Genomic DNA, 16,388 nt, shown 5'->3' on the forward strand with positions numbered 1-16,388 from the left:
AGTTTAGTGGGTGTTCTCCTTTCTGAGCCAATAGGTCAAATAGAGACTTAACCAGGTTATTGGGGTCAGGCTAGACTTGGGAGTGTGAGATGGAACAAGATGTGTTAGCTGGTGTAGTAAGCATAAGTTGTGTCAGGTCAAGGAGTAAAAGGGTTAGAAATGAGAAAGAGAAAGTTGGGAAGAGAATTTATCCTGGTGTGAGGGTGGAGGAGAAGACCATGGCAAAGTTGTCCTTTTATACTGCGTGCCGATGGCAGGTGTCTCAGAAGATCATGAAGAGGGTAAAAAGGCAACCTAGGAGCCCAAAAGTGGCAATTTGATGCTAGGTGAGAGCTGACGAGGGGGTAGAAGGAACATGATGGGAAAGAGAGGAAGTGACAGTAGGTTGGGGTATTTTGAAGATGGGGTTAGATGATCCATGGGAGAGTAAGCTTGGTGATAAATCATGGAGGGGGCGTTAGAGGACTGGAAGTGATGAGGATGGTAAGCAGAACGAGGAAGGTTTATACAAGGGACAACAGATCGACGGTGGAGTAGAAAGGGGAATAGTTAATGATGGAACAAATAGAGAAGGGGGTTGGAAGTGGTTGGTGGAGGTTTAAGGCTTTCATTCCAAAAAATGATCGTTAAGAGACAGTTGGAGTAGGGATGAGTGGAATGATGCTAAATACTGAAAGGCGGAGAAGAGGCAGGAGTGTTGGAATTGGAATGTTATTATCCTATTGCTCATGCTTCATTCTGCACTAAGTTAGCATTCATGGCTCCATTTTATTAACGGATGCCATTTTGTCTTACTGATCGAAGCTCATTTCTGCTCTCTCAGCTAGAAAACTGCTGTGATGCATTTGCGTCTCCAAGGTTAGACCTTGCTATGCATGAGAAAGTCACTCGTTAACGCATACCTTTCCCTAGATAGAGGTTCGCTCCCACTATTCCAACTGCAGACACAGACAGAATGATCTTGCTGGAGAGATAGTGTGTGCCCGGTCTCAGACTCTTAGCTCATCTTTGTGCGCCCCTTTGTTTAAACTGTCTCTCTGTGGAAAGTTACAGAGTGGGCGTGTCACTGCCCAGTTATAGAAATGTATAACTGTTACCTTTGTGCTGGGGAAAGTCAGTCCCCTCAGTAGCATCTAAGGAGGCTAGTCTGACTGGACTCTGCTGCAAAATGACTTGGTTTGTATTCTCTACTGCGACACTGACTCTTCATTTCTTGGAAGGCTTAGAGGAGGTTGCGAGTGTGACTGTGATGTGGTTTGGGATGCCTTTAGAAGAATATTTGCATCAAAAGTAGATTGAGGGATAAGGGAGCAGAGAGAGATTAGTGTATGAAGTAAATTGATGTGGGGAAAAAGGTGGCGAGTGGAAGTTCAAGATACAGATTTAGGGGGCATTACCAATGTACTAAGAGATTTAGAAAGTGAGGTTGAGGGAGACAACTTGAAAAAATGTGTCATTGTGGGCAAAGTACCTTATCCGACACTTTCTATCAGTTATGACTCAGAAGCGATACAACACAGGCATTTTCATCATTGATACTGAAGTGTGTATGTGTACATTATTTTGAGGGTACTTACCACTGCCCTCAGTGGTGTGCCCCCAGCCCGTCACCCATAGCCTGGCATCATCTGGCACCTGACTGTCGAAGCCTGGCAGACAAACAGGCTGGACTGAATCTAGAACAGAAGAAAACAGTGAATTTTAGGATTTTGGCTAAGAAATGATTGAAGTGCAAAGCTTTCTATATATTTGTTGTTATTGTTTGCCATAGTGGCAGGCAGACGACTTATCCCACCCTCCTGCCTTGCTGGAAAGGACCTTCAAAATCGCTGTACACTTTGTTGTAATGTGTACCCAATCCAGCTTGGTTTGCCTTTACACTAGCAGCGGTTATGACTGCCAGTCCAGTTCTGGCCTCTTTCTTTTGGAAGACTGAGAGTGGTTTATTCGGAGCGGAGGTTGGATAGCAGAGACAATCGTATAACACAAATTTTGGATTTAAAACCGCATGGGCAAACATTCGGTCAAGAAGTAAGGTTGAGGCTGGGGGGGTCCCTTCGGCCATCTTTGTGTACTACAGGAGGGACGCCTCTAGAAGCGAGATTTGTGACGCTGCTGTTCTAAGTCTGATTTGGCCATGCTGCACATCTGCCAAGGTTTCAGATTCCTATTAGCGACATTTTCATAATTTCAGTGTAATTATAAGTGACATTTCAACGACTATGCGTGACACTTTCTCACAAGCAAAATCAAGCAATGAAGGTGAGGGGAACATAAATATCAGAAACACCCTCATTCATATTTTCAAATAACAATCAGAGCCCTTGGGTCACTTTTCTCCCTGCCAAACCCCCTAGATTTGGGGTTCCAGGGTGGCACAATGATTCCTAAACTATTGAAGAGTTATCTGGTTTCCCCGCTCTGTCTCACCTGGGTGTAAACTTGATAATTTACGTCATGGCCATGGACGCGTGCGTTTGCCACTCTCCCCTGCCAGTTGCGTCTGCGCAAGCGCCACAATGCCCAGTCAGAGGGGTAGCTTACCTGACAGTGTGAGGGCTGACTTCAACTTGACGAGGGCGATATCATTTTCTTTCGTCCTGGACCCGGAGTGGACAAAGATCTTGTCCACCTGTGTGGCGAACATATAGTTCAGGGTGGCCCTGCCTTCCTGGATGCGCCAGCGCTCCGTCTGTCCCTGCCCCCTGCAATGAAGCAACACCATCATTAGATAATCATGGAGGACGTACACTGCAAAGCAATACCTCATACCAGTGCAGTATTTTTATAGTCATTGTATGTACTGGCACAACATGGTGTCGTAGTTTTATAGTGATGTTGTGTATTTGGAAAGATTTTGTACATTTCAATGGTAATGCCCTGTATGGAACTCATTATAAGTAAGGTCCCTGTTTTCCGTTTTTACTGATTTGTACAAATAATTTCTGACAGAAAACAATGGATTTGCTTGTCTGTATTTATTTTTAAATGTGGATAAAAATGGAAATTAGGTGCTTTTTGAGTGATTCTAAATACACTTTGCCCTGGCTGCCAGGCCAATAACTGTGCGGATTGATAGGTCAGGGGGTTAAAAAAGAAAGGAATTTTACTAAAGAGGTTTAAACAGCAGTAGCTATGCACAAAGCTGATACTGAAATGTGCATTGATTTATCTTCTGCGGGTGTTCATATCACTGAAACCTGGCAGGCATTTAAGCATGACTGCATATTTACTGACTAAATATATGTGAAATAAATATATGTGAAAATATACCAGTTCAAGCTTTAATTTTTTCACAAAACCCATAAAAATATAAATAAATGTAGATAAAGTTCACAAAAAATAAATATGGATAAATACAGACGGAAATGAAAAAAAAATAAATACCATAAAACCGGGAGCCCTAAATATAATGCAGTGGCCATTCGTGCTCCTCTTATTAGTTACCTGTACAGTGCAGTGTTCACAAGGCCCCACTCTGGTGTTAATGCATACTTACATGTTCTACTCTCTGGAATACCCTCAATGAGGTGCAGTGTTCAGAAGGTCTCAGTGTGGCTCAGAGGGCTTTCTCTCTGGAGTTAACCCAATTTAGTGCACCCCTGAGTTAGTTCATCATGCTGCAGTGTTCAGGAGACCTTAATACAGAGTTAGTGCACCTCTCACATGGGCTACTTTCAGTGGTTATCTCAATATAGTACAGAGTTCACAAGACCATTAATTAGAATTAGTGCACTGCTCACATGGGCTACTATCTGACCTTAGCTTAATATAGTGCAGTGTTAGCAATATCCTAATCTTGAGTTAGTGCGTTGCACACATTGGTTCCTCCCTGGAGTTAGCTACACATGGTGCAGTGTTCACGAGGCCCTGATATAATGTTAATGCGCTGCTCACATGGCCTCCTCTCTGGGCTTAGGTCAATATAGTGCATTGTTCACAAGGCCATACATTGGAATTAGTGCAGTGTTCACATCAGCTGCTATATGGTGTTGGCTCATTATAGTGCGGCATTCACAAGGCCATAAATGGGAATTAGTGCAGTGCGCACATAGGCTGCTATCTGGCGTTAGCTCAATATAGTCCCGCGCTCACAAGGCTAGAGTTTGGAATTCATGCAGTGCTCACAAAAGGCTGGCATTAGCTCAATATAGTGCAGTGTTCACAAGGCCATAGATTGGAATTAGCGAACCGCTCATATAGGCTGCTGTCTGGCGTTAGCTCAATAAAGTGCAGCATTTACAAGGCCATAAATTGGAATTAGTGCAGTGCTCACATAGGCTGCTCTCTGGTGTTAGCTCAATATAGTGCAGCGTTCACAAGGCCTTAAATTGGAATTAGTGCACTACTCACATAGGCTACTATCTGGTGGTAGCTCAATATAGTGCAGTGTCAACAATGTCCTAATCTAGAGTTAATACAATGCCTGCATGGGTTCCTCCCTGGAGTTTGCTGTACGTGGTGGAGTGTTTCTGAAGTCCTAATATAGAGTGTATGCAATGCTCACATGGCCTCCCCTCTGAGGTTAGCTCAAATAGGCTGCTATGTGGCGTTAGCTCAATATAGTGCAGCATTCACAAGGCCATAAATTGTAATAAGTGCAGTGCTCAATTAGGCCGTGTTAGAATCCGGATTCTCTGGTTGGCACAGGTAGGAACTTGTGACAAGCAGGGACCCTCTCCTCTAGTAACCCCTGCTCACCCTCTAGGTAGCTTGGCGCGAGCAGACAAGGCCTATCTCGGAGCGTTATAGGTTAAGCATTTGTGACCACATACAATAACCCAGTGACAACACCACAAATAGACACCACACTAGATTTATATAAAAAATAGTGATCTTTTATATAAAGGCTTAGCACAAGACCAAATAACGACAAAAATGACATACACAGTTCAAGAATATGATTTTAGAAAGAGTTCTTAGGTTAGCGACAAAATCATTCACCTTAGCGTCTGTTTTAACCCACAGTACCTTATGATGCGATAAAAAGTTCCTAGTGGCACTTCAGCGTTGAAAATCCAGGTGTAGCTTGTCTGGTAGAAATTTACTCGCTAAGGCACAATGCGACAGAATTCGGCCCGCTAACGAGCGGGGCGACAATTTCACCAGCGGTTATCTTGGTTGGGTCTACGACGATTTTTGCAGTGCAGTGCTCTCACAGGCTGCTATCTGTTGTTAGCTCAATATAGTGCAGCGTCCACAAGGCTATAAATTAGAATTAGTGCAGTGCTCACATAGGTTGCTATCTGGCGTTAGCTCAATATAGTGCAGTGTTCTCATGGCCATAAATTGTAATTAATGCACTGCTCACATAGGCTGCTATCTGGTGTTAATTCAAAATAGTGCAGCATTCAGAAGGCCATAGTTTGAAATTAGTGCAGTGCTCACATAGGCTGAAATCTTACGTTATCTCAATATAGTACAGTGTTCGCATGGCCATAAATTGGAATTAGTGCAGTGCTCAATTAGACTGCTATCTGTCTTTAGCTCAATATAGTGCAGCATTCACAAGGCCATGAATTGGAATTCGTGCACTGCTCACATAGGCTACTATCCGACGTCAGCTTAATATAGTGCAGTATTAGAAATGCTCCCATCTAGAGTTAGTGCAATAAACACATGGGTTCCTCCCTGGAGTAAGCTCCTCATGGGGCAGTGTTCATGAGGCCCTCATATAGAGTTAATGCAATGCTCACATGGCCTCCACTATTGGATTAGCTCAATATAGTGCAGTGTTCACAAGGCCATAAAGTGGAATTAGTGCAGTGCTCACATAGGCCTCTATCTTGGGTCAGCTCAATATAGTGCAGCGTTCACAAGGCCATAAATTGGAATTAATGCAGTGGTCACATAGGCTGTTATCTGGGGTTAGCTCAACATAGTGCAGCATTAAAATGCCATAAATTGGAATTAGTGCAGTGGTCACATAGGCTTCTATCTGCTATTAGATCCATATAGTGCTGCGTTGACAATGCCATAATATGGTGTTAAGACAAGGCTCACAAGGGTTGCTCTCTGGAGTTTTCTCAATAAAGTGCGGCATTAACAGTGCCCTAATTGGGAGTGGGTGCATTCACATAGGCTCCTATCTGGAGTTAGCTCAACACAGTGCAGTCTGAATGAGACCCTAATGTGGATTTAGTGCAGTGCTCACAAGGGTTACTCTCAGGGTTTAGCTTGCTATAGTGCAAAGTACACAATGTCCTAATCTATATTTAGTGCACAACTCACATGGGATACTCCCTGGAATTAGCATGCTGCAGTGCAGTGTTCAGGAGGCCCTGCTCTGGAGTTAGTGCACTGCTGACACTGGATACTCTATGAAATTAGCTCAATATGGTGCAGCGTTCACGAGGCCCTACTCTGGAGTTAGTGCAGTACTCGCATGGGCTTCTCTCTGAAGCTGACATGCCTTTCTATGCATTGCATGAGTGTTGCTCAGAGAGCCCTGGTTCAACAACGAGCTAAGTGAACAAAAAAGAGGGCTCGCACGAGAGGTGCGATCACAACTACGTGCAGCAAAAGCAGGCAGGAAATCAGAAAAATGGAAGCTGTGCCAACTGAGGAGCAATTACAGGAAGAACCTGAAGAGCGCAAAATTAGCGCATAAGAGGGGCACTTGGATATATCTACTGACCGCTAGTAAGAAGTCCAACAGCAGCGACTTCTGGGGCATTATAAACAAGTTGTCATCGGGCCCAAAATTACAGCAAGAAGCGGGAATCGGTCAAGAAACTTGGGTTCACCACGTGAAATCCCTGTATAGCAACTCAGTAATAGGCACCACAGAAGAGCAAAGGGGGCAGTTTTCTGATCAGGAGGCAAATCAATCTGCTCCTGACCTGGATAATTTGGAAGATAATGCAGCAAGCTCAGAAGTATTTAGCCACGAGCTAACTAATCCAAAGGAGATAAGAGCTTTAATATCAAAATTTAAGACCAAGGGAGCCGCAGGTCCCAACGGACTTCCAAATGCTATTTTCAAGAGCGATCCTGCCTTCTGGTCTGTCCATCTTTCCCACGTCTTTAATGAGATCTATACACGATCTAACGTTCCGGCCTCCTGGAAAGGGAACATTATTCACCCTATATTTAACAAGCATTTGCAATGCAATAGGTCTCGCTTTTACGCGAGTTTGAGCTATTGACATTGCAAATGACAATGCATTTATCTGTTTTTAAAACTTAAATAAAAGGCAGTCATTTGCAATGTCAATAGCTCAAACTCGCGTAAATGCGAGACCTATTGCATTGCAAATGCTTGTTCTCTCGAGCGCCCTAGAATCGAGATCAGATCCGTATTTTTCATATTTTGTTCCCCTGACGCCAGTTCTCCGTATATATTTCCACATGTTCCAGCATGCCTTGAGGTCTGGAATATAATATTTACATTCTTTGACAATTGTTTGCGCTCAACAATAATGTACGTGTCACAATTTACCACGAGAGGCTGGGGTCGGCTTCATTAGGTAATGCAGGGATGTTTATGTGTCTGGCTCTGGTAAAGTAACAATGTCAAGAATGGGGAGTATAACATGACAAAAACATCGTATTAGCGTGGGTGCCACTTAGCACTTCATCACGTAGAAATGACAGTGGAACTTTAATTATTTCGTGCCTGTGGGACAAAATACTGGCAGGTTCAGAAATGACAACAGGTCATGCTAGAAGCGTTATCCAAGGCTGGAGCGATTTCTTCGGCCTGTGGAAAAAATGTTAAAGTGTGTAAAGAGATGTTTTATGTTTTGGAGACTAGAGCAAAATGTCGAATTGTGAAAACAAATGGCCCACTTGGTGGTGCAAAAAAATCAACAAAAGGGTGATGAAAGGGGAACCCCAGCTGGGTCTGCAGAGGTCCCCGATAGGAATGGACCCAAAATCACTACAGCGAGGAAAGGGTCAGTCAGAGGCACCCACAATGGATTGTGTGTGAAAATGTACACCCTCCCCCCCCAATCCAGGACTGGTGTCAAAGGGACGAGGAGAGGGTTGCTTTCAACAGAGTACAAGAATGAGATTAAAATGAGTATAATCCCATAAGGAAATACGTGGCTGGATACCCATTAGCTTCAGTGCCAAGGGAGTTCCCATAGCAACTCAAAGCAAAATATAACGCTAAGTGCACATTTTCTTGGCATGAGCGAGTGGAATTTTAGCTTGCAAAGACCATGCTAAAGAAGCCACAAGGTGCCTCACACTTTCATTGTATTAAAGGCTCCCAGTTTTCTGTTTTTACTGATTTTTACAGATAAATACAGAGAGAAAACCATTTAATTTCTTGTCTGTATTTATTTTTAAATGTGGATAAAAACGTAAATTGGGTACTTTTTGAGTGATTATAAATACACTTTACCATGACTGCCAGGCCAATAACTGTGTGGAATGATAGGTAAGGGGGTTAAAAATAAAAGGAATTTTAGTAAAGAGGCTTAAACAGCAGTAGATATGCACTAGGCTGATACTGAAATGTGCATATTTTCATATAAGTGCATTAATTTATCTCTGCAGGTATTCATATCCCTGAAACCTGGCAGGCATTCAAGTGTGATTGTATATTTATTGGTTAAATAAATGCGGAAATATACCAGTTTCAGCTTTATTTTTTTCACCAAACCCATAATAAATATGGATAAATACAGATAAAGTTGACCAAAAATAAATATGGATAAATACAGACGGAAATGTGAAAAAAATAAATACCATAAAACCGGGAGCCCTAATTGTATTTTACACATTAAGTAAGGTCATTACTTAGCTCTGATGAATCAATACAATTGTTTTTGTTTTTGAAGACACTCCTTGAACAACTGAACGATGGAGCCAGACTACACGACGTTTGTCGCTCTTAAAGCCCCAGAGGCTGAGAAGCAAAACATTCTTTTGTTAATGATCCTGCCAACACCCGGCACTTTGAATTGCTTAGTAACTTAAGAACAGCGCACTTTAAATAAGAGGAAGAAAGAGTAGCGGAAGACGACGGAGGAGAATAGTGGGCAAGAGAAGGCACGGAAGAAAGAGTGAACGGAAATGAAAGGAGGGGAAGCGGACCCTTTGAAGTTTGATGCCGAGGGCGCCAGTGGGCTGAAGCGCTTCCCCAAACAGATTGCATGGCGGCACGATGCACGTGATTGTGCGCGTGCTCGCCATGCAATCCACTTTTGGGAGCACTTTTGGGAGCCCCTCTTACTAGAGTCTCGCATTGCGATTGCTACGCAATAGCTAGGCGAGACCTAAAAAGGGTGACCACAGCAATCCAGGTAATTACAGATTGATCTCATTGATAGACGTGGAAGCCAAGCTCTATGCTTCTTGCCTGCTGGCCCAGCTTCAAGACTGGATGGAAGAGAAGAATAAAATTCCAAAGTTCCAGACGGGCTTTAGGCAAGGGATGGGCACCCTAACTAACTTGACTATTTTAGCACTTTTAATTGATAAAGTGCAAAAAAAGAAATCGCGATTATTCGCATGCTTTGTGGATATTAAATCCGCTTTTGATCGAGTTAACAGGGGTCATCTTTGGAAGAAACTCAAGGCTTGGGGATTGCCGAGCACAATGCTTAACGCCATAATAATCTTATACTCGGATAATTGGGCCAGAGTAAAGTTGGGCGACGGTTATAGTACAACTTCCAGAATCCACATGCAGCAAGGCTTGAAACAAGGATGCGCTCTAGCTCCTAGTCTTTTTAATTTGTTTTTTTCAGACATTGCACCGCACCTTGAAAAAGCCGATTGCCATCCTCCAAAATTGGCCAACGAGTCAGTCGCCATTCTACAATACGCAGACGACATTGTATTGCTGAGCCAAACCCCAATTGGTTTACAGAGATCTATAAACAATTTAGCAACCTACCTGGAGCAGGAGCAACTCGAATTAAACAAAGAAAAAACAAAAATTATTCGTTTAGTGGTTCATAAAAAAGCAAGATTTAAATGGTCGGCTAATGGGGCAACAGTGGAAGAACAGCATTCCTATAAATATCTTGGCGTAATAATAGGGCAAAATGCCTCTTACAAAGATCATAAATTAGCTCTCAAAGCAAAAGCCCAATCATTAATATATGCGTATAGGCTTCTACGCAAAAAAATCGATTGCCCGAACTATACTTATTTGCTAAAAATAATGGCCGCACAAATCCAGCCTAGTTTATCATATGGTTTAGCCACCTGGTGTGGTAAGGAAGCTAACATACTAAACGAGCTCCTGTTAAGGATTTACAAGGCCGTCTTTGCGTTGCCAAAATCTGCATCTCCTGCCCAGGTCCATTTGGAATTTGGCCTTCAGCACCAAAAATTCCAAGGAATGAGTGGTTTTGTCAAACTGTGTCATAAATTTCGTTCCTCTGCCTCTGACTCTATGAACAGATTATGTTGGGACGAAATTAGGGACCAGATGAACGTCGAAATACCGATGTCATGGGGCAGCTTCCTGAAAACATCTTTGGACGCGCTGGAACTACAAACTGCATGGGAAAATGGGGACGATATAGAAAGTTTCAGCAAAGCTGCAAATGCTTCAGCGAAAGGGAAATCCCTGCTGGCAGACAAAAGAGAACTCAGCAAGCGCCGGCATGGGTGGACAGTCATCAACTCGTACAAAACCTTAAGGCCTCCAGCTTATTTATCTGCCCATTTCAGCCAGCAGTTAAAAAGGACTTTCACAAATTTCAGAATGGGTGTGCACGATTCAAAAGACCTGTACCCAATCTGGAAAAAGTCTTTTTTATCCGAGAACTGCCGACTATGCGGTTACAAATCAGAATCTCTAATCCACCTATTATGTGCCTGCACAGCTGTTTTGCCCCAAAGGAGACAGTGTTTAAAACTTATTTTTAATGCCCTGGACATTCGCTCGAGTAGGCAAGCGGTAATAAGATGGCTGGAGGGCACGTCCATCATCTTGGCCTGCCGAGGCGTCAAATATATGACAATGGTCAGAAAACTTTTATATCAGGCTGACGGCGAGCAATTTGGATTGTAGTCATCTTTTTACAGTCAATCAATCATAATAATTAAGTGGACAGTAAGTTATGCCCCTTTGCCAGCTGCAAATAGGCAGCAAAGTTCATTAAAGCCTGTAATATTAGGGCAGTAACAAAATATTTCTCTATTGCAAGGGGTCCTTACATTTTTTATTTTTTGTTATTTAACTTCAATTTGTACCCCCCACCGGAGTATAATATTGCCGTTACATAGGCACCAATGAGAATGTTTTCGGGAGTAGGAATTACTGTAAACATATTTAACGTAACGCCTTTTAAAAATGTAATGCAATTTTATCATGACTTTTATGTAAATAGGGATGGGGAATTGTAATGATTTTAACAAATCAAACAATAAATCGAATTTTGACTTTTGAGTGTTGCTCATTGGTTCCTCAATAGTCATCTTCTTGAGGTGAAGTGGAGAGAGGAACCCATCTTTACTTACTCAAGGAAACAATGGGCTGCAGTGACGATCCACTTCCGGTTGATGATGCTGCCCCCGCAGATGTGTGATCCTTGGTACTGCAGGCTGACCTGCCAGGGCCAGCTCTTGATGGAGGAGCTGACGCCGCCAATGATACGCGCTGCTCGATTCGCCCCTGAGCCACAGTCTGTACAAAAACACACAGGAGTAAGTTCAGTTTACACAGCCAAACATAGCTGCGGACAAGAGCAAACCTTGAACATGAAGCAGAAACAGTGCAACATCCAATCTCAGATCATGACCCAGGCTAGAGATTGACTTGAGGAATCCCCAAGTCACAAGCAGCTAAGGGTGGATGCTTCTCTTTTTGAGAAAATATATTCTGTACTCCCTAGCACAGGAGTAGACAACCAACCACCAGGGAAGGAAAACCATATGGCCAAAAGGGGAAAATGACATTCCTACAACCGTAAATATGTAATCGTCAAGCACATTTAATAAAGGTGTGCACCACAGAAGAAACAAGGGTTGGCCCCCTCGATAATATAGCATGAACTCACCATATATGTGTTATTTAGATGATAATTAGCAGTGATGTATGTGGAAAACATAGAGAAGGGCTGTACATAGGCAATGTATAGGAGAGGTGAACAGTACAGAGGAATGGATTTTGTAGAGGCTATAGAGAAGATGTAGGTGTGTGTAATGGTTATTATTTATAGAAGTGCATTGGGATATAGTACAGGGGTACAGGGGTGTACATAGATAATGTGTAACAGAGGTGTAGCAGAGAATATAGAGCAGACCTGTATGCATAGGATATAAAGTAGAGGTGTACATAGACGATGTGTAGTAGAGGTACAGTGAATCAAAGGTGAAGTAGACAATGTGGAGCACAGATGTGTGTACACCATGTATGGTAGAGGTGTAGTAGACAATATGAAGCAGAGATATATGTACACATGTGTACTAGAGGTGTGGTAGACAATTTGAAGCAGAGATGTATGTACACCATGTGTAGCAGAGGTGTAGCAGACAATTTAAAGCACAGATGTAATAACGCCATGTGTAGCAGAGGTGTAGAGGACAATATAAAGCAGATATATATGTACACCATGTGTAGTAGAGGTGTGGTAGACAATATAAAGCAGAGATGTATGTACACCATGTGTAGTAAATGTGTAGTAGACTATATGAAGCAGAGATGTATGTACACCATGTGTGGTAGAGGTGTAGTAGACTACATGAAGCAGAGATGTATGTACTCCATATGAAGTAGAGGTGTAATAGACACTATAAAGCAGATATATATGTACACCATGTGTAGTAGAGGTGTAGTGGACAATATAAAGCAGATATAAATGTACACCATGTGTAGTAGAGGTGTGGTAGACAATATAAAGCAGAGATGTATGTACACCATGTGTAGTAGAGGTGTAGTATACACTATAAAGCAGATATATATGTACACCATGTGTGGTAGAGGTGTAGTAGACTATATGAAGCAGAGATGTATGTACACCATGTGTGGTAGAGGTGTAGTAGACTACATGAAGCAGAGATGTATGTACTCCATATGAAGTAGAGGTGTAATAGACACTATAAAGCAGATATATATGTACACCATGTGTAGTAGAGGTGTAGTGGACAATATAAAGCAGATATGTATGTACACCATGTGTAGTAGAGGTGTGGTAAGCTATATGAAGCAGAGATGTATGTACACCATGTGTAGTAGAGGTGTAGTATACACTATAAAGCAGATATATATGTGCACCATGTGTAGCAGAGGTGTAGTAGACTAAATGAAGCAGAGATGTATGTACACCATGTGTAGTAGAGGTGTAGTAGACAATATAAAGCAGATATATATGTACAAGATGTGTAACAGAGGTGTAGTAGACAACATAAAACAGAGATATATGTACAAGATGTGTAGCAGAGGTGTAGTAGACAATATAAAACTGATAAATATGTACACCATGTGTAGCAGAGGTGTAGTAGACAACATAAACAGAGATGTATGTACACCATGTGTGGTAGAGGTGTAGTAGACTACATGAAGCAGAGATGTATGTACTCCATATGAAGTAGAGGTGTAATAGACACTATAAAGCAGATATATATGTACACCATGTGTAGCAGAGGTGTGGTGGACAATATAAAGCAGATATGTATGTACACCATGTGTAGTAGAGGTGTGGTAGGCTATATGAAGCAGAGATGTATGTAAACCATGTGTAGTAGAGGTGTAGTATACACTATAAAGCAGATATATATGTACACCATGTGTAGCAGAGGTGTGGTAGGCTATATGAAGCAGAAATGTATGTACACCATGTGTAGTAGAGGTGTAGTAGACAATATAAAGCAGATATATATGTACAAGATGTGTAACAGAGGTGTAGTAGACAACATAAAACAAATATATATGTACAAGATGTGTAGCAGAGGTGTAGTAGACAATATAAAACTGATAAATATGTACACCGTGTGTAGCAGAGGTGTAGTAGACAACATAAACAGAGATGTATGTACACCATGTGTAGTAGACAATATAAAGCAGATATATTTGTACAACATGTGTAGCAGTGGTATAGTATACAACATACAACAGAGCTATAGGTACAAGATGTGTAGCAGAGAAGCAGAAGACAATAAGGAGCAGAGGTCTGTGTAGAGGCTATAAACAGCATATGTATACACTGAACATAAGGAGTAGAGGTATACGTAGACAATGTGATGCTGAGATATACACAGAATATGCATATACGAAGTGCACTTAGACAATATAAAGGCGATGTTAGCTTAAATGACAAAATATACAGATGTCTACATAGAGGAGTGTAGATAGGACGGTGCAGAGGTGTACATATATGATGTATAGCTGATGTTTCCGTAGGTGATAGGGAGCAGCTGGGAATCAGTCAATTTTCAGGCTAGCCTCCTAATCATATATTTCGGCCCTATTCTCAAGCCACATACACACAGCTACATACACAGACTATACATATACAAATACAAACACCGATAGAAGAGAATACATATCTACACACATGCACATTCCAATTAGGGGTTTTGAGTGTAGGTCTGGGAGGATTGTATTCATGTCAGTATTCAAGGACAGATACATAGGATAAATCTATATAAAGTGACTCCAAGTGCTACATATTTAGATAGAGAGTTGCTATGCTGAAAATCAGACCTGGGTACAGCCCTTAAATGTCATTTTCCTTGATAAATTTCAGTAGGTTTGACCTATTAGAATCTATCACGGGGAAGTGTGAGGGTGTAATAATTATCACACAACTAGTTATTCTATCCCTGTGTTTGCACAGAGATTGGGGTTTAGAGGGCAAAGATGACATGGCACAGCGATTCCCACTGACACACTGAGAATTCCCAAGACAGATACACTTATGAACTCTGGGCAAGATATATTACACTAGACTTGCAGATGTAAACACTCCATTTCGGAGTTTGTGACCGCAAAAACATTATTTTGCATGTACAAAACCCATTTTAGGAGTTGGTAAAGTTTCACCGGCTCCTAAAATGGAATTGAAACTGGATACTGAATGGCAACTTGGAAGAGGCGTGTTGTGGACGTCTCGTCCAAATTGTGACTCAGTCCCAGATATATCAATGGTTTGCAAATGGAATTTTAGTTGCAAACAATTGAAAAGGTACGGATTCCTAAGTTAGGGTGGTAACTTATTTTCCACTTTGCTGATTGGGGAGCAGGGAATCACTGCCAACTCTCACTGAAACGTTTTTAAATTGAAACTTTTTTTAAAAAAACCATTGGTCAGGCTTCCCGGAAGAAGTTAGTTAGAGCAGGAAGGCTGCCTGTTTCTTATTTTATTTTATTTTAATGCTCTAGCACCAATTCCAAGCGACTGGATAAGAGTATCGCCAATGTTGAAAACGCAGATACCTTTAAAAGCCAAACTGAAACTCACGGTGCATCTAATTGGTTTAATGCAGTTTAGTTTTCAATCGGCCTATATTCTCAGCGACCTTGAATTTTAATTTGAACTTCTGGTGGCTCTAACAAACGAATTTAAAGGACTATGTACTAATCTAAAGGTCAACCCTTTTTTTCGCATTACCTGCGGATGAGCTTCTGCGTTCCACGATAACGAAATCAAGTGACTCAAATCTAAGAGAAGCCTTGATCTCAATGAAACTCGAATAGACCTTTTTATGAAAACTTTGTCCTGAAGAAGGTGAAGAAGAAACGTTTCACCGAAATGCCGTGTCAACTTAAAAAAAGTTTTCTTGTTATTTATTCGAATGTGTAATCATATATGTCTACAACATTTATTTTGTAACTTTTCGGACGAGAAGATGTTTTTAATCTTGTGAGAATTGCGATGTCCTTTTTTCCCTTTTCTTTGAAAATATGTTTTTATAAAATACATTTGATATTTATGCCCTGATCACTTCCCCAATGTAATTTGTTAAAATAATTACTGCACACTGATATATCCAATGAAAAAGAATGTATAGTTCCACTTGACTTTGTTGGTTTGTTCAGCACATGATCCATATTGAGGCATGCTCTAATATACACGGAGAATTTTGCCCAAAACTTTTAACTCTTGAATAGGGACTTTTGTGTTTTTTCTACAGTTCTACCCCGTCCCGTCTCTCAGAATTAGGGTAACTCCCTCTTTTTTCGATACTTGATACATTTTACCCATCATGCCAAGGTGGGAGAGCACAGAGAGGTAAAGAGAGGTACTTACTTTGACAGCTGATAGAGACAACCGACTGACAGCTCCTGAGGAAGAAATACAGAGAGATGAAGATTAAAAAGGGCTTTTTCTACAGATGTGAAATGCATGAATGACCTCACTCCATGAAATACATGCATCTTTAGGGCCAGTGAAGTCAGGGCCAGCTAGTCAGGGAGTGGCTCGAAGGACCTCATTATGAAAGCCACACGGTCAGATGGGATAGTTTCAATAAAATCC

The 16,388-nt window shown here is 41.6% G+C and overlaps 1 protein-coding gene across 1 annotated transcript in view; it reads right to left on the reverse strand.

Moving 5' to 3' along the window:
- LOC146856951 (transmembrane protease serine 4-like) overlaps nt 1-16,388 on the reverse strand; it is a 75,978-nt gene that overhangs the window by 24,014 nt on the left and 35,576 nt on the right. The window contains exons 7-10 of the mRNA XM_085647421.1: nt 16,161-16,195; nt 11,431-11,596; nt 2,545-2,705; nt 1,578-1,676 (exon numbers count right to left, since the gene is read on the reverse strand). Of these exons, the coding sequence (XP_085503547.1) occupies nt 1,578-1,676; nt 2,545-2,705; nt 11,431-11,596; nt 16,161-16,195 (461 nt within the window). The remainder of the gene's footprint in view (nt 1-1,577; nt 1,677-2,544; nt 2,706-11,430; nt 11,597-16,160; nt 16,196-16,388) is intronic.

This window comes from Triturus cristatus, chromosome 3_2 (assembly GCF_964204655.1).
Source record: "Triturus cristatus chromosome 3_2, aTriCri1.1, whole genome shotgun sequence".
Taxonomy (NCBI): domain Eukaryota; kingdom Metazoa; phylum Chordata; class Amphibia; order Caudata; family Salamandridae; genus Triturus; species Triturus cristatus.